The 24378-nt window shown below is 39.5% G+C and overlaps 2 protein-coding genes across 2 annotated transcripts; one reads left to right on the top strand and one right to left on the bottom strand.

Annotated features, from left to right (window-relative positions):
- The first annotated feature begins 249 nt into the window (after nt 1–249).
- Nucleotides 250–20247, top strand: POLB (DNA polymerase beta). The gene is made up of 14 exons (XM_065899792.1): nt 250–448; nt 774–831; nt 3145–3211; nt 4454–4528; nt 5145–5203; nt 6626–6675; nt 8771–8822; nt 10613–10667; nt 10765–10837; nt 12196–12266; nt 12861–12947; nt 18337–18401; nt 18888–19027; nt 20015–20247. The coding sequence occupies exons 1-14, from the start codon at nt 388–390 to the stop codon at nt 20107–20109; spliced, it is 1008 nt and encodes a 335-aa protein (XP_065755864.1). The 5' UTR covers nt 250–387; the 3' UTR covers nt 20110–20247.
- Nucleotides 20248–21238: 991 nt separating this feature from the next.
- DKK4 (dickkopf WNT signaling pathway inhibitor 4) lies at nt 21239–24302 on the bottom strand. The gene is given in 5 exon segments (XM_065900070.1): nt 21239–21582; nt 22440–22592; nt 23025–23175; nt 24196–24257; nt 24260–24302. Coding segments are annotated over 5 exon segments (753 nt in total).
- Between the last annotated feature and the right edge of the window lie 76 nt (nt 24303–24378).

The raw sequence follows: 24378 nt of genomic DNA, 5'->3' as shown, positions 1-24378 counted from the left end.
CCATAGGAACCCCACTGGGTTGTAATCCTGAGGCTCCCATTTCCCTTCCGCCAAATCTAAGCTCGGGTCCAACATCCTCCTCCCGGTCCTGCTGGCTCCAGGATCCTTTTTCTCTCTCGCCATTGAGGCCCCTCCCCGGCCCCTCCCCCGCCCCCTGGCCTTGGGCCCCCCCGGCCCCGCCCCTCCCCGCCCCGCGCCCGTGACGTCACTCGTGCGCCGCGCCCCCGCCACCCCCCCGTCAGACGTCCTCATTGTTCAGCCAGTCGCGCTGGTTTCTCCGCGTTGGGCTGATCCTGCGTCCTCTCCAGGTCGCAGCCCCTCCCGAAAGCTGGGCAAGGGGACCATCCCTGGCTGTGAGCTCTCTGCGGTCCTCGGGTGCAGGCCACCATGAGCAAACGGAAGGCGCCGCAGGAGACGCTCAACGGGGGCATCACCGACATGCTCACAGGTTAGCCCGGCCCGGCGCCGCTGCCTTTCTCCTCTCCTCCCTCCCCGCTGCTTTCCCTTCCTTCTCTCGAGTCCAGACAGCCCAAGGATGGGGTCGGCCCCTAGCAGCCCGGAGTCTTCCGTGCGGATATTCCTCCGGCGCCGGTGGCAGATTGTCAGTCCTGCTGGAGACCCTTGAGTCACGCTTGGGCTGCCTTTGGCCTGGCCGGTGTACAAGCGGGGGGTCCCTGTCCCTTAAGAGGTCGTTACGCCCCCTTCCAGGAAACTCAGTTCTCGTTTGTTTACTCGTGGTTCTTGTTCACCCGAGCCTCTTGTTGCCTTTTCAGAACTCGCAAACTTTGAGAAGAACGTGAACCAGGCTATCCACAAGTACAATGCCTACAGGTGGGACGGGGGGGGGGGGGCATTCTCTGTTAGCATGCGTTCTCGGATGTGTGGCAATTAACAGGGCTGAGGGTCCAGTGGATATTAGGACCGTCTGTAGGAGGGGATAAAAAGCAAGAACTGAGGGTATTGACTCTGGTGGCACTTTACTGCGATATTTCTGGGAGAATTTGGGCAGAGTTCTGTAGGATCAGTTTTGATTAGTTGCCAATTCTGATTGAAAATAGGCTAATACATATTTTTCCCATCATTGAACGTGAATTACTGAAAATGCAGTTTGATTTTAAGTCATAATGAAAGATAGTGGGTGAGGTCTGTGCTGTGAAGTAGATGTGGTTCAGGGGAATCTTTCCATCTGGTTGGTGTGTGGCTGATCTGTCACCTTTTGAATCTCATCCTTGTCCATTTCACCAGGGTCGTTATCCTAGCCGTTAATGCCATATCCGTCTGCTTCCGCCCCTTTAATCTGTAAACATGTCCAAGTCCCTCAGCTCTTAAGAGCAAAAACAAAGCAATCTTCTTCACCTCCCTCTGCCCTCTAGCTAGCACCTTTCTCTTTCCTCCGCTTTACAGTTAACCTTGAATAATCTGTATTCCTTGCCTGGATTTCCTCATCCCCAGTCATTCTTTATCTCATTGCAGTGTAATTTCCATCCTGCCATTCCTCTGAAAAGGTTCTCAGCCATATCTCATCTTATTGGACTCTCAGTGGCATCATCTTGACTTCCATGATGGCACAGTCTTCTGTTCTTTCTCCTCTTGTATCTTACCTTTTAATGTTGGTAGTTCCCAGAGGTCTGCCCTGAGCCCTCTTTTCTCACTTTTATACTTTCCTTGGCAATCTTACCATTCTTGGCTTTGAATACCAGTCAGTGACTCCAGATCTGTATTCACTGGGCTTTTCTCCAGATTTTCAAGCCTAGGTTACCTTTGTCTCTACCCTTTCAAAACTAAACTCAACTCCCATCTTTCCTTCTCACTCACCATAACTAAAAACTGATTACACTCCCTTTCTTTACCTCCTGTGAATTCCTCTGTAAAATATTTGTACTGTTGTCCACACATTTGATGATCTCAAAATCAGAGAGAGATTCAACCCCATATTCTACTTGAGTCTCAGGTGGCTTCAGAGAGGAGGTGTTTAGTCTTCAAGGAGCCCATCAGGAGATAAGGGAGAGGAGGAACAATCTAGAGAAAGGAAACAAAATGAGCCAAGGCACTGAGACACGAAGGGGTATTGCATTTTCTAGGAAGTCAGTAATTCAGTTTGCATAAGGGGTATAGTCTGAGTGGGCAATAAGTCTGGAAAAGCAGGTGATGCCCTACCACCCCTGCAGGCTCCTCCCCAGCCCCCAGTCCCCATATACATTTCTCTTGATGTGACCAAAGTATTCTCTTGAATTAAATATTTCCTCTTTACCTTGATAAAACCCCAAAGCATCTGCATACAAAAGGCCTTTCCTGATTTAATTCTTCTTCCCTTTCAGGCTTTGTGCCATAGTGCCAATTATGTGGAACTGCTTGTCTTTGCTGAAACAATTTCCTCCACAAATTGCCCTCAACCTACCTTTCCAGACTCATCATCAGTAACATGCTAATACAGAAGTCGAAATCCAAATCTGAAGGTTATATGTGCTAGAACAGAATGAAAAACTAAGGCTTCAAAGACTATCCAAAAACTACATTTAGCATTGAAATTATAGACAGGATACCATCAGTGAGCTCCCAGGGTGGACCCAATCTGTCACCAGACTACTGAGCTAGGTATGTGTGGAGATGGCAAGGATACAGGTCACTGCTTTACGTGGAACCGAAATGAGAGCGATGAAAAAAAAGAACTGGTACAAGGACATAGGGGAATACAGTTTTAAGCCATGAATTTAAAAATAAGCATCCATAAGCCAGTTTGGTATGTAGTAGTTTGAATACTTCTAGGTGGCACATTTTTTATGAAAAGAGAGTTATGAACAATTTCTAAAAACTAGCTATTAAAAAAAGAGCTCAATGATATTTTCCACTTAATCCCAGAAAGGAAAGCCTACTGGTTTCCTGGATCTCCCTAGTTTTACATATACGGTTAAAACTGTGTTATTCTCAAATGCAAGGGTTTTCGGGATACTTTTACAAGTTAGAGATGCAGGTGATCTGTCAGCTTATTGAGTTTTAAAGTTTTACACGGATGTGGAAGATAAGTTCACCTTGGTGAAAGTTTAAGCTGCATATTTGTTTGTATGTATATTCCAGTTTAAGAAAAACTAATACCTTGCTGGCTTTCCAATTGGTTTTCCTTTTTTTTGTTCTTTTTACTTGTAGAAAAGCAGCATCTGTGATAGCAAAGTATCCACACAAAATAAAGAGTGGAGCAGAAGCTAAGAAACTGGTAAGTTTAGGGAGCAAGTTGATCGAAGAGCTCACACATGTACCAATCTGATGGGTTCCCACAAGATGAAATTTGCCTCCGAAGCTGCCTTGACCCACACGGGAAGATTTCACTGCTTTCTTGGAATAATATTAATGCTGTTTCAAGCATACTTTTTCAAGCTTGGAGTGTAGATTTTTTTTAACATATGTAATTACAGTTTTCTTTCTCTACTTTGCCATGTATATGTGTACTCATTCTCACGCTGAGTTTCAGCTTGAGTGTTACTCCTCAAGGAGAGTGTGGTAACAGAGCGGTACTCTCATGTCTGCTTGCTAGCTGTTCTTTCTGATCCCCAGGTAGAGGAACTTATGTGAGTTAGTGTTCCCAAGGAGATCTTACCTACTAATAAGCACACGATTAAGCCCCTTTGCATATTATGGCATTTAGCCCTGTTCTCTATAATTTCCGTGAAGCCCTGTATGCTAATAGTGTCACTCTCGGGTGGGACTTGGCATTCTCTGTTCCAACACATCCCTCAGGTGATGCAGGTGTATGCAGAAGCCTGAGAACTTCTGTTCTAGAGCAAGTCCACGACAACATTGTTGTAATTTCAAAAATTGGAAAACATCTAAATGTTCTCCTGTACGTTATTTTTAAAGTAAATTATGATACATTCATACAATAATACACTATGCGGTCATTAAAGATGTTGTAGTTTATTTATCGATACAGAAATTTGTTCATGATTCATTTTTAAGTTAAAGCACTTTACGAAGCAGTATGATTCTATTTTTGTAAGAAAAAAGTAGCCGTATGTATACACACAGACACACACACACACATACATACACGCACATAACTTTGCATATATATATGAGCAAAAAAGAAGTCAGTACATAGCAGATGTTAAGTGGCAAGGTTACAGGTTATTTTAATTTTCAGGGTGATGAAATTAACAAGTGATTCTAATATTTTCTTTATGCAACTTTATATTTTCTAATTTTTCTACAACAAAAGTTAATTTTGAAAAAGCAAGGTCATTTAGAATTGTCTTATTAGGGCTTCTCTTTTGCCAATCATTTAAACATTTTGTCTTTGGGAGAATATATTTTTACTGGTGCTCAATTTTCTGGGTCCTTTGTTTGAAAACTGGTCATGTGACGATCACTGTTTTTTCATTTCTCATTTTTTCCTTTATCTTTTAATGATTTGGTAAGCATAATATTTACGTGACTTTTATATTTTTTATTTTCTATGTAGCCTGGAGTAGGAACAAAAATTGCTGAAAAGATTGATGAGTTTTTAGCTACTGGAAAATTGCGTAAACTGGAAAAGGTAAAATGCTAACTTACTTGTTTGCTTATAGTGTCTGCCTTTATGGCAGCTATCATGTAGCACCATTGCAGGGTGGGTGATGTCATCCACCCTCTGTTAGATTCAGTGAGAAAAGGGAGGAGCAGTTTATGGCTTTGTAAGTGTCCTATATTTTAGATTTTGAATATTGTTCTTATAAACTGTTCATTTATTTTATGTTGCATTTAAGAGACTATTAGCATCTGTGATAGAATTACTTCTTTATTTTCAGTACCATTTAGAAGGGAGATTATAAACTTTGGCTAAATGATTGTTATCTTTTAGAATTTCTATGCTTAAACTCTCGCAAGCATTTTTATGGTTTTATTTCACCCTGATGATAGTCATTATATCACTTCTGGTCTTTTTATGAATAAGCCTTTTAAAAGTATTGGATAAATTAGAGAAGAGCCATCTTCGTCTGCTTTCTTACTCACCTGTAACCACTGGGGTTTTACATGAATCCTTCTGCATGGGTTATCCAGGCAGCGTAAAAGGCTCTTCAAGTCTCTTAGCAGCCTAGTGTATTTCTAATAAGATCATTTGAGTCCTCAAAGCATTCCTAAATCATTGTTAGACTTTTTTTTTTTCCTTAAAGATTCGGCAGGATGATACGAGTTCATCCATCAATTTCCTGACTCGAGTTAGTGGCATTGGGTAAGAATTCTTTTTGAAGCAGACACAGTAGTAGGGTTGTTTAATTTTTTTATGTCAGCCAAACTAAAGTACATGCTCTTTCTCTTCAAGGCCTGTACCTTTCCACCTCTGCGCCTTCGCCCATGCAGTTCACTCACCCATATTTTACATGTCTCAGGCTGGTTCTTCAGAGGCTGCCGCGACTTTAAAAGCCCCATTCAAGGCACATGAATCCAGTTTGAGTCCCCAGCCAGAAATAATCTCTCCTTCCTCTAAGCTCCATTAGCATTTGCTCTGTGGACTTATTATCACCCCCTCCACATTGTGGCTCTTTTGCCTCTCTGAGCGTGGTATTTATCTTAAACATTTAAGCTTTTTCTGTAGTACCTGGCATATGAGCTTGGAACAAGTGCTCAAGTATTTCCTAATGAAGGCACCTCTATCTTAAAGTTGAGCTAGCAGAGGCTTCTTTGACACTGGAGAGAGTAAAGGTTAACACTGAAGTATTAGAGCTGCAGTGCTTTACTTAACTCTCTTCTTGATGGAATGAGGCCATTCTTTTAGGTATATGATGATTGTTCCTTAATGGCAACCATTTGATGAATGTTATTTTAAAATATATTAAATTCCTAAACCTAGTATACTGAAAAGGAGCATGACTCCTTGGGGACCCGAGACAATTATAAAATGTTAGTATTTGTTTTAGAAAGCGTCTGTTACATTATTCTCATTTTCCAGGCAAGAAAACTGAACGCAGAAAGTGAGATAGCTGTGGCAGGGCCAGAATCAGAACCTGGGTCTCCCGACTCCCAGTCCAGATCTATTATTTCTATGCCACATTGCCTTCCTGATATGAATGTCAGTTTCTGTACCAAGGCTCTTTTTCATTAAAATCTCAGTTTAAGTATCATCTGAGAGGCCTTCCCTCACCACCCAGTCTAAAGAAGACCCAGCCACTCTGTCATATTACCCTATTTTAATTCATCTACCAGATATTTTTCTTTGTTTATATATCTGTTTATTGTCTCTCTCTAACCACTGGAATGTATAAACAGGTAAGACCAAGGCCCTTATTTGTCTTATTCCTGCTGTATTTTCAGCACCTAGAAGAACATCTGACCCATAATAGGCCCTCATTAAATCTCATTTGAATGAATGGTTTTCAAGTGCTTGTATGTCTGGTGTATGAATAATGTTACATGGGCATTATGCCACCTAGCTGCTTGGATGTCTTTTTCATATCTAAATTTATGACTGTCTTCCTAGATTAAGGCTTCAATAATTTGAACATTACCAAAGTAACCACACAATAGTTTAGCAATAGTTTAGCAGTTTTAGCTCAAACTAGCTTTTATGTTTGACAAGAGGAGGCATAACTGGTTATTTGTTACAAGGATCCTGAGTTTCACTTGACACTGAGATAATGCTTTTCTTTCTTTGTAGTCCTTCTGCTGCAAGGAAGTTTGTAGATGAAGGAATTAAGACATTAGAAGGTGAGTCTGTACAGTGGGTCACTAATTTCAGGTCAGATATAGTCCTGAAGGACCATGCTCTAACAAACTGGAATTTGAAAAACCCTTTCTCAATTAGTAGAAACGAATGGTAAGATTTTCTTTTTAACTCTACAGTAGAGAACAGATATAAAGTATAGCTTATATTCCCATTTTAAACATGTTTTGGTCTATAATTTAGAAAAAAATCAAGAAGAACAAGAAGTGGCTTCTTGGTTTAAAGGCAATGATTCATTTGTAGATTTTTAGACGATTTTTAAATTGCTTTTGTTTCTTTAATAAAATTCGAGACCATAAAGTCCTATACATTCAGCCTAAAAGCCAAGTTATGTATATTGAGAAAAATTCTGTTAAGAGGCTTGCAATGCTTATTGAAGGGATTTTTGCTTTCAAAGAAGTGATAAAAATAAAAGTCAAGTAATTATAAAACATTTTCCTTAAACCTAATATAGCCATCTTTGAAATATAATTTATCTCTTCATGCTTTCAAGAGTATATACTATATGGATTCATTACAGCACATCTGTGGCACTTGGGGATTAATATTTGTGGGCTCAACTAATTTATAAGCAACCCAGATGGTCAGGTGGACAGATTTTGGAGACTGACTTGGGTTTGAATCCAGTCTCCACCCCTTTATTAAAATAGTTGACTGTGGGGGCTTCCCTGGTGGCGCAGTGGTTGAGAGTCTGCCTGCCGATGCAGGGGACACGGGTTCGTGCCCCAGTCCGGGAAGATCCCACATGCTGCGGAGCAGCTGGACCCGTGAGCCATGGCCGCTGAGCCTGCGCATCCGGAGCCTGTGCTCCACAACAGGAGAGGCCACAACAGTGAGAGGCCCGCGTACCGCAAAAAAAAAAAAAAAAAAAAGTTGACTGTGATACTTCAGTCTCTCAGCTACAAAATGGTATCATAATCTCTCTCTCATATGATTTAATGCAATAATGTATGTAAAAGACTTAGCAGAGTGCTTGGTACCTAGTAAGTACTTAAAAATAGTAACTGACTCTTAAAAGGCATGATTAATTAGTAATATTATTAACTTGAGAATTTGTGTGAATCACATAGCTAGAGAATGAATTGTTCTATATATGCATCTCAGAGAGGGTTGTGCTTTTCTGCGTGTGGCATATATAATTTACCTGAGTGAAATATTGGTTAAAGAGGTCAAGAGTTTGTTTCCCAAAGGTATTCGTTGCATCCCTTGGGAGTGTCAAGGATCTACTGTGGTGGTTTTACATTATTTCACCATTCACAGATATGTAATATAATAGCTGTCGATATCCCTCTCTCCATATATAACAGACTCAATATTTCTGTGGCATTTTCGGTCATATACCTTAGTGTTTTCTGTGTGCACACAATTATGAGAAATATTACATGCTTATTTTTAATAATGAAGGTGCTTATTTTTCTCCATTTTATGTCTCCAGAGAGAATTTATGTTTGTGAATATAAGGGTGACCATAGGAATTGCTTTTGAAGCATACTTACCTTGCCGTTTCTTTAACAAGGCTCACTCCTGTGCCTGTACCCACTAAAGGACCACCCAGATGGGACTCGGTCACTTTCAATTTAAGATATTACAGTTTTCTTGATTAAAAAAATGATAATACTACCTCTCCTTTCAATGGGATTTTTAGCATAGTGCCTGCACAAATCGGTACTCAATAAATATTAATCCAGTGAAGGAGTGAATGAACAAACGAACAGTATGAATGAACTTCTCATGCTGCTATTAACCGTAAATTAAGCAATATAGGTTCTTAGAAGGCGCGTTTTGCTATACTCAGTGAAGTTTGGTATGATCCTGGTATGTTTTATCTACTGGTCTATGTAGCTATAATTGAAATTTTGATTCAGTAAATAAAAATGATTATGCAGTCACTGTTGGGTTTTACTCTTGACTTGAAGAATCACTTTTATCTAGTTCTTACTATCTGAAAGTTTTTTCATTTGCTTTTCAAAGTCATTTCAGTGTGTTTTCCAGGTAGTTCTTTGAAAAAAAGGATCACTGAAATAAGCATTTTTTTCCAAAAATATTTAAATCAGCATCTCAACTTTATCTTCTATACAGATCTCAGAAAAAATGAAGATAAATTGAACCATCATCAGCGAATTGGGCTAAAGTAAGATAGCTAATTTCCTTTTGACACTTGAAATGTAAAAGTAAAATTTTTTATAGCCATTCTTCCGTACACCATAAGTCTTCACACTTAGTTAAACACAGCCATTTTACTAATCAGAAATGCTAAGATTTGTTGCAGACTCCTGTAGAGAATAAGCCTGTATTCACATGTGTTTTTTTACTGCCTTCTAGTTTGTTTGCTTGTTTTGAGTATATCCCACATTACCTTGACTTTAGCTGGGAACTTCCCCTTAAAATACATAGAACTGAGGGCCTCAGTTAGTCAGGGTGCTTATCTCATGCTTGCATTGTAGAAGGCACTGCCTCTGAGGTTAGGATATAAACAGGTTCAGTGTATCTCTTAAGAAGTGTAGAGTCTACCTGAGAAGACGGGACATGACCATGAAACACTAAATTTTTTTAAAAAGGAAAAGGAAGAAAACCCAGACACCTAAATACCAGAATGGGAATAACTAGTAGACGTGTCGTCTGTCAGCATAGGTAATTACCTTGTCAAGTGCAAGATACAGACCCCCCCTTCTGACTGGTTATTTACAGCACGTAGTGTACGTGCATAAGCACGTACCTCCTCTGGTCTTAGGTTGTCCTGTCGGCCATTCAGTCCTAATAACCTTCTGAGCTTCCCTGTTGATGCCTTACCACAATATTCTAAAACTTACTCTGCCTTTCCAAAACTCTGAATCACTAAAAGATCAGGATGGTGTAGTTCTCACTGTCCTTGCATTTACATAGTTACATAGTAAATGGAGATCTTCTGAAGAACTTGCTTATTGTGAGAATTGGTTTTGAACAGGCACTTTATCATTCCTAGATGTTATTTAATACTAAGATAGTATTTTTTTTTTTTTTTTTTTTTTTGCGGTACGCTGGCTTCTCACTGTTGTGGCCTCTCCTGTTGCGGACGCGCAGGCTCAGTGGCCATGGCCCACGGGCCCAGCCGCTCCGCGGCAGGTGGGATCCTCCCGGACCGGGGCACGAACCCGTGTCCCCTGCATCGGCAGGCGGACTCTCAACCACTGCACCACCAGGGAAGTCCCCTAAGATAGTATTTTTAATAGCCTTATTGAAATATCATTTCATATACCAAGTAATTCACCCACTTAAAAGTGTGTAATTCAGTGTTTTTTTATATTCCCAGAGTTGTGCAACCATGACTATAGTCAACTTTTGTTATCCCCAAAAAAGCCCAAACCCATTAGCCATCACTCCTCATTTCTTCCCAACTGTCCTTCCCTCCCCCAGCCCCTGGCAACCACTTTTCTACTTTCTGTCTCTATAGATTTGTCTATTCTGGATATTTCATGTAAATGAAATCATAATATATGGTCTTTTGTGACTGACTTCTTTCACTTAGCATAATGTTGTCTTGGTTCATCCATATTGTAGGATAATATTTTAAAATACAAGTACTTTTCAGGATTTAAGAGCAATAAACTGTAATCCCTGGTTTTGCCAGTAGGGAGCAGTCTAACTTGGAACCGTATTAACTTAAATATATTTATTTACTCTTGGTATGTGAATGCGAAGTTTATTTAAAATAAGTTTGGATGGAATATCTGGAATATCACAGAGCATGACACTTAAGGATTTTGATCCAAGTTAAGGAATAAACCTCTCCCCACGTCCCCAATTTTACTCTTGTTGTAATGAATTTTAGTCTTGATTTTTGAAAGATCTGCTTGTATAAGGACACTTGATAAAGTAGGCAGTTTAATTTCTAAGATTCAAATTTCACAAAAAGTCTTTTGTCTACTTATTCTGTCTTTATAGATATTTTGAGGACTTTGAGAAAAGAATTCCTCGTGAAGAGATGTTACAAATGCAAGTAAGAGTGTGCTGAATTGTATTCTTTGATTAGAATTGAGAATGTCAATTGGTGAAAAGCCATTTTTAGAATACTGACTTAATTTTTCTTCTATTAGGATATTGTACTAAGTGAAGTTGAAAAAGTGGATTCTGAATACATTGCTACAGTCTGTGGCAGTTTCAGAAGAGGTAACATACTTCCTAAGCTTAGGTTATTCATGCCTTGATGTTAAAATTGCCTAATGTATATGAAAAACATGGATTAAAAAGATGTAATTTGTGTTACTTTATAGATTTACTAATATCTAGTAGTATTAGCTAAATTTATTTGTTTATAAATGGGAGTATAAATTAGAGGAAATTCATCCTGATTTTATTATAAGATGGGTTTTTTTGATGACTAGTTCTAATAAAATTATAAAATAATTTTAGGTATATTAAATGCTAATAGTGGTTATCTGGCTAGATGCTAGTGAAGCCATGAGTAGTTTTTCTGTTTGTTGTTTTACTTTATTTACTTTTCTAAGTTTTCTCTAATGGATCTAAGTTTAATGTCTCAGAGACATCAGCTCAGAATCAGTTCTCAAAACAACCAGGTTCTTCAGAAGATCTTGATTTACTATGTGAATGTGAACAAAGTGAGAACCACACAATCCTGGTCTCTTACTGGCTCAAAATTTTGGAAGGGTAACCTAAATTTTAAAATATTATCTTAAAAAATTGAAATAGAACTTTATTTAAAACCTTGAAATAGATGTCTGACTGAATCTCTGGCCACCTCCGGAGTTTTGCTTAGGAAGTGGTAATAGGCTATCAGAAATTCTCTGGGTAGCTGCTATAAGAATCTAGCATTCTCTTTTTTTTTGCGGTACGCGGGCCTCTCACTGTTGTGGCCTCTCCCGTTGTGGAGCACAGGCTCTGGACGCGCAGGATCAGCGGTCATGGCTCACGGGCCTAGCTGCTCCACGGCATGTGGGATCTTCCCGGACCGGGGCACGAACCTGTGTCCCCTGCATCGGCAGGCAGACTCTCAACCACTGCGCCACCAGGGAAGCCCCAAGAATCTAGCATTCTTATCTATGATGCCATAATAGTAATTGTTACCAGTACTCATTAAGTGAATTCATTCAGAAGAATTGAAATGAATTTTCTGATTAACCTTTGCAGTTAGAGCATATTGTTTAATTTGAGATTTTTAAATATTTAGTGTTCATAGATATATTTTAAAGGTATATTTAAATGTTATTTTTATTCAGTATTGAGTAGTTACTTAGGTACATTTTTAATAATATTTAACCAATTGTATGCAACATATATCTAACATCAGTTACTGTTGTTATCCCAGATTCTGCTGTTTACATTAATATACCTGAATAGTTGGACAGAAAATTGAACTCTTTTAACTACTTCTGAATATGAAGCACAGTGAAATAGAAAGTTAGGCTGTAAGAGTAAGACTCTTCTATGTGTGTCATCACCTTGGTTCTGTGTTTGCCTAATTGATAAATTTACAAGGAGAATTCCATACATATTTTTTGCTATCATAGGGGCAGAGTCCAGTGGCGACATGGATGTTCTTCTGACCCATCCAAGCTTTACCTCTGAGTCAACCAAACAGGTACCTCAGAATTTATAAGCAAATGTGATCTGTCTTACACAGCAGTGAATATAATTTTCTAAATGATAGTTGGATATTTTCAGAATGAGTTTTTGTTTTAATCTTTCTGAAAGTCAGTTGAAGTGTTTTGTACTGACTGAATTCTTTGAGAGGCAAAGTAAGTTGTTGGAAGGGATACGCATTGTTTGTCCACAAATAATTGGCAGGACAGTCTAGCATTTGGAAGAGATGAAATTTAGTAAAATACTTCCAGAATTATTTATTGTCTATCAAGAAAGTTAAGCTCTGTTAGAAGACCCATGAAGGCAAAATGCTTTTGATTTTGGAATATATACCTTTTAAAGATGAAGCAGGTAACTTTTTGTTTAATGAAACAGATAAAGACAAATGATGTCTATTTGGGGGTATCATGATATTGGTGAAAAGTGGTGGTTTCATTTGATAAGATGAATTTTCTGTTAGAAGAAAAGGTACTCAGAACATAGGAAAACTAGGCATTTCTGCATAGAGCATCAGAAAACTCATTTTAAAAATGCTCTCTTGCTGTAACAGAGTAATTGCTTTTTTTCTTATTCCCTAATTATGATTCTGTAGCCAAAGCTGTTACATCGTGTTGTGGAGCAGTTACAAAAGGTCCATTTTATTACAGACACTCTGTCAAAAGGGGAAACAAAGTTCATGGTAAGTACTCACTTGAATTAGCACATTTAAAAAAAACTGTGGAGACTGTCCAGTAACCATTCTGAGTGTGACCTCACTGTAGCTTAGTGTCACCGTCAGTAAATAGGACATCCTAGACCTTAGAGGAGATAGATTCTCTAATCCGAGAATATTTTAGTAAAGAGGTTTTTTTTGTTGTTTTTGTTTTTTTTTAAATTTATTTGGTTGCGTCAGGTCTTAGTTGCTGCAGGTGGACTCCTTAGTTGCAGCTCAAGGGCTCCTTAGTTGTGGCATGCGAACTCTTTGTTGCAGCGTGCATGTGGGATCTAGTTCCCGGACCAAGGATCGAACCCTGCATTGGGAGCGTGGAGTCTTAACCACTGTGCCACTAGGGAAGTCCCAGTAAAGAGTTTTGTTCTAAATTCCCCACTTGTAAATAATCTGTGCCCTTGGAATAGGTAATTATGCATAATCTGCTATTTTTAAAATATCCATAATGACTTCAATACATTATATTTTTTCCCTAAAATAGCAAATACTCTTTGACTCAGAATATATTAATAAGTGAGATTAGAATTGTCTGAAGAGTATTAATCTGTTACAAGACCAAAGAAAGAAGGCATCAGGGTACATGATAGAACGTCCAGGGGAAGAACCATGCTGTATGAAGGGGGCTCATAGAGGGGGCACCTGTGGAGTCGTCCCAGTGAAACCCACTGTGATGGACTGTCAAAGTCCTGTGTTCTTCCTAGGGGATTAAGACTTGAGGAGTCAAGACAAATAGCAAATGGATTAAAAACATTAATAAATGGTCCTGTATAAAGGCAAACAGAAATCTAGGGCTAATGTAATAAAGGCTTACATTTATCTGCTGCTCACTTAAATACAGCATTTGGCCGCTCTTTTCTCCATGCCCCCCTTTTCCTAAGTCATGTGACTGAAAGGAGAGAGACTATGCCTTTGGAGCATGGACATGCTAAAATTAGCAAGAGTCTCACTGTAGATTTGACAGTCTTAGCCAAAAGTAGAAGAAGATGGTTGAGATAGATAATTGAATTACCATGTCATTCAGAAAATGGAACGCTGGTTGCCAGGGCATGGGTGGGGCAGCAGGGAGATGGGGAGTGAGTGTTTATGGGGACAGAATGTCAGCTGGGGAAGATGAAGAAGTTCTGAAGACGGATGGAGGTGACGGTTGCACAACAGTGTGGATGTACTTAATGCCACTGAAGCACACTTAAAAAGGGTTAAAGTGGTGTATTTTATGTTATGTGTATTTAATCATATATGCAAAAACTCATGTCATTTGATTCAGCATGGTGATTTTAATGGGCTATGAAAGTATATTAACTAAGTTGTCACACTTTATCAATATTTTCAAAAGAACTTTGGGAAAGGTAAAAATAAAAATTCTAGTCAGTTTTTGAGAATTACATTTATGATCTGTTCTCCCTAGTCTGTCAGGTTTTGAGCTCTTACTCTATGCTCAAAAATATATGCACACATGAGATATTAATAAAAATAGGATTTGTATATGCCATATGAACATCCTTTTAAGTTTAGATTGACTTTAAATCACTCAAAATGAAAGTGCATAAATCTTACATTTAAAGAACATTCAATCAGATAAAATTCTAAAAAGCATGTGCTAGACACGTTGGGTTGTTTTTTTTAAACAGTAGGAAAGTGTCCTGGTATGCCACCAGGGACCCCTTCTGGCCTCTCTTCCTTCAGTAGTCATCTCTGTGAAAGCACTGGACTCTTTCCTGGGGAAGTGTAGCAGCTGTTTTCAGAGTTAGCCACCAGGAAGGTGTTTACACAATAAAAAAGCAGAAGCATTTTTTTACAGTTTGAACAGTATTCTTCTGTGCCCAAAGAGATCCAGAGGAAAGACCTACAGAGGCTATAGTAATCCAGCTAGCAAGAATACAAGGAAAAATTACAAGCTGGTGGGCTGGGTGTAACCTGCAAAGGAAGGTGGGTAGCCAAGTATGTGAACATAAAGAGTTGCTGACATAGTGGAATTGGGTTATCCTAGTAGCTGCTCAAAGAAGTGAAGTCCTTTGTCTAGGAAGGTCAGAGGCAGCCAAATCCCAGTGATGCTGCAGAGTCGGCCGGTTCAGACCTCACAGTACATGTGGTGTGTGAAAGACTAGGACCGCTCACCCATCCTAGGATACGGGCTGAGGTTGTGGAAGTCTTGGCTCTATCTAGCCTTCCGTTCTCTCGGTCATACCTGGCAGCACGTGTACAGGTATTGCCAGAAAGGGAATCTTCCAAACCTCTTTCCAGAAGAAAACAGGTTAAAAAATAAGAAAGCAGGCTTTTTGTTTGTTTTCAAAGTATAGAAGACTTAGACCACAATAAGAGACTAAGGCCTTTATGTTGTGACATAGGAATCCATCTTAGTGGATGGTCAGTATATAAAGTTTGTATACTGTACATGTAGTTCATGTATTTACTGAAGCTTAGAAAATGCCATGTTTGAGCCTGCTGTTTTGACATTTATAATTAGTATTTGTTAGGATGAGAAGCACTCCAGGTCAACTTTCAAATCATTTTATTTTGGAGGCAATAAGAAGTGATTTGTGTCTTGTTGCAAACACGTTGGGTGTTGGTATGTTGCATTGTAGGAAAGTAGATTTGGATACGGAGGCTTTAAGATCTTTTGGTTCCATTACCAATTTGTTGTGTGACATTGACAAGTTGCTTTACTTCTCTAAGGCCTTAATTTTCTTATTTATAAAATGATATCCTTGCCCTCTGTCACAGGACTGTTATGCAGATCAGATTAAGTAATATATGTGGAAACGTTGAAGGGTTTGTACAAATATCTTTTGAAGATACTGTATCTTCGAAGAGTTGTGCAGTGTTATACTAGTATAATACATAATAATAATATAAAAGATAATATATTTCTATTTGGAAATAGATCAGTTGGAAGAAGGTAGTAACCTGGAAAGAATTAAATTGGGGAACAGAAAAAGGGATAGAAAAAGAGAAGATGGTGCTATGAAAGAACAAAGTGGGGAGAATGAGTGTCAGTAGGAATGAGAAAGTGTATTCAGTCAATTCACCAAATACATACTTAGCATCTACTACATTCCAGGCTCTGCTGTAGGAGAATGGGATAGATTAGTGAATTGAAGTAGAACTTTTTTTTTTTTTGGCGGTACGCGGGCCTTTCACTGTTGTGGCCTCTCCCGTTGCGGAGCACAGGCTCCGGACGCGCAGGCTCAGCGGCCATGGCTCACGGGCCCAGCTGCTCTGCGGCATGTGGGATCTTCCTGGACCTGGGCACGAACCCGTGTCCCCTGCATCGGCAGGCGGACTCTCAACCACTGCGCCACCAGTGAAGCCCTAAGTAGAACTTTTATTTGAGGGTATGGGAAGGGACTGCTACTTAACAATGAACATATTAAGTAGGTAAAACGTTAAGATAATAAGTATTATTTTTTAAAAAGAAAGGGAGTGCAGGAGTCGGTATTAAAGAGTCGGGCCTTATTGAGAAGATGAGACCTGGGGAAAGACTTGAAGTAAGGAAGTTAGGCAGGCAGGTCTCTGCGGGGAGAGAGAGGCAGGCAGGAGTCAGGGCAGTGACCCTGAGCACGTGACCATGAGCAGAGATCACCAAAGGAGTTAAGATCTCTAGGTTTCTGAAAGGAAATTGGCTGCAAAATAAATTCAGCTTATGAAGTGGAGTAAACTCCACTCCATATCGATCCACTTGTTTTCAGAACATCTTGTTGCTATAAGCACTGACTAAATAGTTTTAAAGATATGACCATCTGTGTGTTTTTAAAGTTATCTTCAAAACATGAATTCTCTTAAACTAATAGTAATCAAAGCTTAGGAAAGCCAGGGTTATTCCAGCTCTTCTTGTAAACTCAGGGTCTTTAGTTAATTGAACTATTCTTCCCGTGAATATAATAACATTTGGAAGAAAAACCAATTTCCTCTGCATTTAGATGCCTTTTTACTTTATATATGGTGAGTACCACTCAAATTTTAGCGTTTCATGCAGGTTTGACCTCGGAGGATGATTTTCTGTGAAATATCTACAGCGAGGATTCACAGGACAATAGAAGATACCTTGGCTACACTTGGGGAAATGAAAGAGGCTTTATTTCAGACAGTCAGCATGAAGTGACCTAACTGAAATGCCAAACAAAACTAATCCACTCAATTGAATAAAGAATTTACAGTAATACAAAGAAATTCTTTAACATTAGCACTTCAGAAAAAGTGCAGGAAATAAAATTAGCCTTGAGGACAGGAACAAAGCCATTAGATGGAATCCTATTACTGATGTGACAAACAGAAAGATCATTGCCTGTGGGTTCAGACATCCAGATCTGCAAGGTAATGCCTCATGGTAATTCCATTTAAAGGTTGAGTTGGAACTTGCTAGTGCCTAAGAAGGTAGGTTTCATATTTGAAGATAAACAGGTTTCATTAATCTCTCAGGAATAGGAGTTGCTAAAGAAAATACCCATTTTAGATTTTGATTTTTCTATGTTGCTGAGTGAAAAGTATGTCTTTTAGTGACGTGTGTACCAACTCGACTGCTCTTTAGGACCAGAAACCTGTCACTTGTGTAGTTTATTAGAATGTGGCATTTGAAGCTTTAGATTTGAAATTTGGTGATGTTTGTATTTCTTTTTACATATTTATGCGTTGCCGCCCAGTCCATAAACTGTCCCCATTTTCCTGGAAAAGGAAAAGATAACAAAACACACCTTGATAATTGTTGTTTAAAAACTGCAGAAGTATTAAAAAAGAAAACTGCAGAAGTATAATGAAAACTCACCTGTAGAGAAGGAAGAAAACGATCCTCTAATTTTCTTATCTTTTAAATTTTTCTTAATTTTCCTCTCTCTGTCTTTTCTGATTTCTGGGAGATTTCCTCAATTTCAACTTCTTCTACTTCTATCATATTTTAAATTTTGATTTAAATCTTTTCCTTGTGTTTTCTTTTTCTGTAGAATTCTGTCCTTATTTCATGGATAAAAATCTGTGATCTGAGAATATTACTGATAGCTTTTGTGTCTGTTTTCTTCTCCCTGAATAATCATTGTTTCTTCCAAGTTGCTTTTTTCTGTTTGTTTTGGTCTCTGTCTTTCACGCTTTCCTTGATTAGCTTTTCTTGTTTAGAGTCACACAAAAGCCAGACCCTCACAACCGGAACCCTTGCCTGCTGTTTCATGTGGTTCTTTAGTTATCATGAAGCACAGTAGGAAGGCAGGGATAATATATAGTGCATAGAAAAGCTACTAAGTTACAAGCACTCACAGTTCTAAAACTGCCTCCATTTAAAGCAAAAATAACTTCACAGTTAACAGTATTTGATTAGAATTAAGCCTTAAGTTTAAAAAGATCTTTAAACATTATTTTTAAATATACGTTTTAGGGTGTTTGCCAGCTTCCCAGTAAAAATGATGAAAAGGAATATCCACACAGGAGAATTGATATCAGGTATTACTCAAAATTTGTTGCTGACCTATTAACTTTTCCCTTCTTTTCCCCTTTTCCCCCTCCCTCCGTATGTCTTGGAATTTGCATAAATGACCCCTTTTCATTCCAAAGTGCCATGTGTCCCTGCAATAGACAATGTTTAGCCTGAAAGTATGTAAAGAATAATGACTGTCTACAGAATCTACTTTATTATCTCTAGGTTCACCATGGTGTCTTCTGCAGCTCAAAGTAGATCCTGCCTGGGGAGAGTTGGTTGTAACAAGTGATACTGCTTTGCATTTGTCCACACCTCTTGCAGAGCATAGTTTACTGAAACCTCAGCTAACTGCAAAGTTGAGGTCATTTGAATGGTCTACCTAATGATGGTGTCCTCTTCAGTTATTGGACCACACAGACTTGTTTTGTGCCTTAATGATTTTAAGAGTACTATTTTTGCTAAATTGGAAATATGTAGTAAAAGATTGGTGAACTGTTTATTGGTTGTAGGTTGATACCCAAGGATCAGTATTACTGTGGTGTCCTCTATTTCACTGGGAGTGATATTTTCAATAAGAATATGAGAGCTCATGCCCTAGAAAAAGGCTTCACAATCAATGAATACACAATCCGTCCCTTGGGAGTCACTGGTGAGTATTTTTGTCTGCATTAGAGATAATCCCAGTCATCTGGATATTTTGGTTTAGCAACTTTGGTTTTTCTAAAAAGCCTTTCAGTAACTGTGCCAGTTAATTGCAGTTTCTTTGGTATTGTTAGTCCCTCAGGCAACAAAAAAAGCTTTAATCCATAGGTGCTCCCAGGCCCTCAGTTGAAGGCCCATGATGACAAGATTCGTTTATTTCCAGCTCTATTAGAATGGATTAAATTCTTTCTACCTCTGGTGGTCAGTAAATAATCTTACTGATCTAAAGTGTTTTTGTTTTCTTAAATGTATCTCCAAGACTTCCAAAGAACCCAGGTATTTTTGCTGTTAGTGCCAGGCCAAACTTGGTAGCTTTGGCCCCAAGCTTTTAAAGTTTAAAAATTGCTTAATTTCTGTTTTATAGATCTTGTTAACATTTCACAATATACTGTGGTTTACTATTCTCTTTTAGGAAGATGAAGATTTTGTCTTTTTGTCCTAAAAGTGTTTTTCATCCCTGGTAGATGAGGGCTGTGCTTCTCACATGTCAATGTGTATGCAAACCATGTGAGAACCTCGTTAAGTGCAGATTTTAATTCAGTGGCCTTCTGCATTGCCAGTAAGCTGCCAGGTGGTGCCAGCACTGCTAGTCTGGGGACCGTATTTTGAGTTGCAAAGGAACTCACTAGAGTATTTTCTCTAATACGGTGGAGATCCAGCAGACAGAAAAATCATGGATTAGGGCCACTTCAGATGGCCAGAGTTGGGGTACTGAGGTTCTTTGTGTAGCGCCGGTAATATGTGTGGCAAAGCACAGACACAAGCTCACGGGGGAGGGGGAGGGCAGTCAGTATCCTTTTTTTTTTTTTTTTTTGAGTGGCTTGGGGACTATTTTCTTTTTCCTCTGAAAGTGAGTCCTGTGTAGCTCTCAGTCCTGAAACCTCTAAACTCCAGAACTGGTTCATGAGGAAGGTTCTGTTCTCCCTCCTTGCAGGAGTTGCTGGAGAGCCGCTGCCCGTGGATAGTGAGAAGGACATCTTTGACTACATCCAGTGGAAATACCGAGAACCCAAGGATCGAAGTGAATGAGGCCCATCCTCCCCGGCACAGCCCAATAGGTCTTAATTTATTTCCTAACCTTTGCTACGTAAGGGTCTGTGGTGTTTTTAAATAATTGTTTCTTCATGCTGTAGCTTGCGTTAGTCAATAAAACCTCTTGTACTATTATCAGATGATCTTGTGCTTATTTTATTAGCAAATACGTTTAAATTTATATATTCTGTTCATGATCACACTTTACTAAGGGTCAGTGGAGAGGAGTAAGAGATGAGATGATAACAAATCTTAAATGGGAATTTTTGTTTTCTCATTTTCTGTCCTTATGCTATAAACCACATTACCTCATTACCTTTCCTGCTATTTACTGATTGTAAATTAGTCAATTAGGCAAGCCTTTGGAAGAAGGTTCAATCTTTTTTAGAGACTTTTTTCTATGCTTGGCCCATATGCGATTTTGTAACATATACTTATAACCTAATTCCAAGAACAGGTGTGTGATTTATCTCTTAAATGAAATCTGTAACAGTTGATTGTAATCCATCAGAAAGAGCTTCCCTAATTAAAACTACTTTTAATATGTACCCATATGTATAAAATATGGTCTCTTATACTTTGAACAAAGATTTTAATTTTTTTTGCCCTAGTTTTCTTCCAGTGTAACTTTTAAGTTCAGATGGTCAAAATGTATAAGTAAAAGCACTCCTTGAAAGCCCTAGCTTTGAAATATAGAAATTATTTAAATACAAAATATAGGAAGTTCTCAAATGGTAAGTAAAGCTATTGAAAACAAAATAACGTAAAAATGCTTTGTAACTTGCAGTGGGCTATACAAACATAAGATACTACCTTTTGAATCTTACTTCTTTATTAACCAAGTTACTTTGTAGCAAAATGGTATTTCCCTTCCAAGAAATAAGTGATTATAAACAATGGGGGTTTTAAGGAAAAATAAAGTATTTGCTGTGATAATTTTCCCTGCCTACTACTGTCAGGTACCATAACTTCACCAGAAATTACGTAAAGATTTATTTGAACTAACTGAATCACTAGATCAAAGTTAAATTTGTTATAGAATCACATCACTTTTCTGCAGAAATAGACAACAAGCCCAAACTAAGTTTCCATTCATCACAAGGCAGCTTCTCCAGCTCAGTCTGTTTCACTTACTACAAGATTTGATTTTAAGAGTTATTTGTATGGGAAGATTTTTAAGTTCTTGTCTGAGACTTCTGCTGGAAGACGTGCAGCTGTTTAGATCTTCTGGCCACACTCTTACCCGGGAGTTTCGTTGATTTCCAGTTGCCTGACTTCGACGTGATAGTCCAGGACCACAGCCCCAGCGCTGGAAGATTTCTGGAGCTTGCGCGGCATCCTTGTGCCCTCTCCTAGAGCAGACCTGTCCCTCCAATGGGGCTGGTTTACAAATTTTAGTCCAAAAATGACGAGCACAGCAAAGTCCAGGTCCACAGTCGAAAGTTCTAAGACAGCTTTCTCCCTCTTGTCCTGTAACGAGATTGATACGGGCTTTAGTAATAAGCAGGGGGAATGGTGGCTTGTGAGGGCATGACTGGGTTAGGGCGTGGGGTGTAGGATAAGGTCGGATAGAACAACAGCATGCCTGGCTCCTGGGCTGAAAGCAACAATGGAGTGGACATCTCTGTCTTCCCAAACACAATTTACTGCTTTATAAAGTTAAAACATTTATTAAAGAAAGATGGGATTTCCAGTCTTGAGACATGAAATAAGTATCACTCATCAGTGTTTTATTAAATGGGATTTGTACTGACCCAAAGAGAGACCACTACTTACACAGGGGGCAGTTAGCCGTCTTCAACAAACAAGAATGGCCAATTCACCACCTTCAAAATCCTAGCTGCTTTATGTCAAAAATTGGAATTTGAGACTACAGTTTTGTAAAAAGCATCTTAGTGAAGTTTGTATTTTGTCCGAGAATGAAAAGTTATTGCATCTGTGTTCATCTCTCTTTTATTTTGTATTCTGAGGATCTAGAAAGGGAAATTTCTATTTGTTAAATTATAGGCTATAAAAAGATGTGCATATAAAATTTAATTAAACAATTAAAGGCTTTCTTGCTAATCAGCCCGTTATTATAGCTATTCCCCGTCCTCTTGGCCTGCCAACTACCTTGTGCTCTTACCCCCATGATCTCCATAGCTGTTTACGGAAAGAGATTGGAAATAGGACATGCTCCCTAGGTGTTTCCGGGGTGGAGAGGCATAAGTCAGTTTCAGCCTGTCCTTAAGAGCCTAGGAGGAGAAAATATTTTTCTTAAAAAAAAAAAAAAAAAATATATATATATATATATATATATATATATATGCTTAGAATGCTGCTGTTACCCTTACTGCCTTGTGATTTTTTAATATTTGGCTTCCTCTTGGGTTTGTTTTCCTGAATTGAGTGCTCATTTGTTCCTTGTGTATCTGTGTCGTCTTGGTCATCGATCTGCCTCTCCAGTATTGGGGTTGCATCTTCCATTGCAGTGCAAACATCTGAGAGAAAAGCAGGTGGAGTTAGAGGATGAGAACCACAGACAGGCTCATTATCAGACTGTCACAGGGTTTGGCAGTACTTCCGCCTTCAGTTTCTGTATAACTTTCTGGATTTCCGGGACACAGGCACTAAATATTTACATCTCACATATGGCAAAGCAGGTGCTTAAGTAATTAATGGAATCTAAGTGAAAACAGAAGAACTTGAAAGATTCCAACTTGAACCCTTGCTTTAAAATCATCTCCAAGTTGCTGGCAAGAGTTGTTGCCGGGAAAGAAACTATTTTGCTGCATCGGGAAGAGGCAGCTGCGGAGAACCACTTTGGAGCCTTTAGAGAGTGCCTGTCGTGGAATACCCTAGTCTAAGAGACCCGGATGCTGTGTCTGCTCTTTGGGAGCGCTGCAGTCCTGCAAGTCTTCGTGCTGACTCACCATTCACGCAGAGCGTCCCCGGGCAGCACACGGCAGCCCGCTGGCACCACCTCCGTAATCCACGACAGGTAGCACAGGATGGCTTCTCATCCTGGGGTTTGAGGCAGAATTTTCTAGTGTCGCAGTCTTTGTCAGACATGCACTGTGAACCCTGTAAAGAGAAGCTGTTGTCACAGGGCTAGGGAATCCGGCGAGATGTGAAGAGTTTTTATTCCAGGCAGGAGATGGAGAAAGCCAAAAAGAGAGGCACTTTAAACACTGAGGCAAACCTCAAGCAGCATCTTGACTTTTCACTAGAATTGGTTTTCTTTCACAAAGGGGAGAGCAAATCACCAACAAAGAGACCTATGTGCTGCAAAGGTTATTTGTGTCTGAAAAATTGTCCTACTTTTAAACATAGAATTTCATCTTTTATGCTGTGAAAATGGAAGAAAATGTTTTCCCACGTGTGTCTTAGAGACGGTTATGAGATTTTTGATATGCATCTAGAAGCTCTAGATGCTGTGCGATAGTTTAAAGAAGTGTTGGTGTTTGTGGCATCCCTATTTGACCTTTTTACTGCAGTGAATCACATCAGTCACCATTTGCCAAGTAGGCCCCTCAGTGGGTCAACCCAACCATCCTTTGATTTCTAGTGATGCCTCATTTGCAGAGAAACAGATACCGAAGACTGATTTTTCTCATCTACGGTTGATGCTTTTTCATATGTATATGAAACATTTCCTATAAAACAATTCTGTGAAGTGAGAGGGTTGGCACGCAGCATGTAACTTCTGACTCCCATATTCCCTGGCTGTGTGGCCTTGGTTAAATTCCTCAGCGTCTCTGAGCCCATTTCCGCCATCTGTCATTAGGAGATGTGATAGCTGTCTCAAGCTCTGAGGAAGAGGAAATGAGACAGTATGTATAAAAGGCCTGGCACGTGGTGTATAGCTTTCTAAATGTTAGCTTACTCCCTGATTTATAGGCGAATTGATAGCCCTGAAATTCAATGCCCTGAAAAGCCACTTGGCTCATCTGGTGAGTCAGTGCTAAAGCGACTGGATTCTTCCAGGGTGCCTTCCACAGCCTCAATCCGGCCCACCGTCTAGATGAGCTACTTCAGATGCTCATCTGTGTGATGGCTTCACTCGAGCCCAGCGCCCAGCCCTCCTCCTCTACCGAGCGTTACCTTCCGGGCCCCTTGCGCATCCACAGAGCTCTTGTTGTTGACATCCAGAACCAGGGCTCCCGGGGGGCGCACAGCCAGCCCAGCCGCAGCAGGACCAACACCACCATCCTGGACCTTCTCAGCCCTCCCTGCGTCCTCCTCGAAGCTGGGCTGCTCTGAACCCACGATGGAGCTTTTGCCAAA

This window comes from Phocoena phocoena, chromosome 21 (genome assembly GCF_963924675.1).
Source record: "Phocoena phocoena chromosome 21, mPhoPho1.1, whole genome shotgun sequence".
NCBI lineage: Eukaryota > Metazoa > Chordata > Mammalia > Artiodactyla > Phocoenidae > Phocoena > Phocoena phocoena.
Note: the sequence above shows the minus strand (reverse complement) of the source record. Positions and strands in the feature narration are given on the sequence as shown.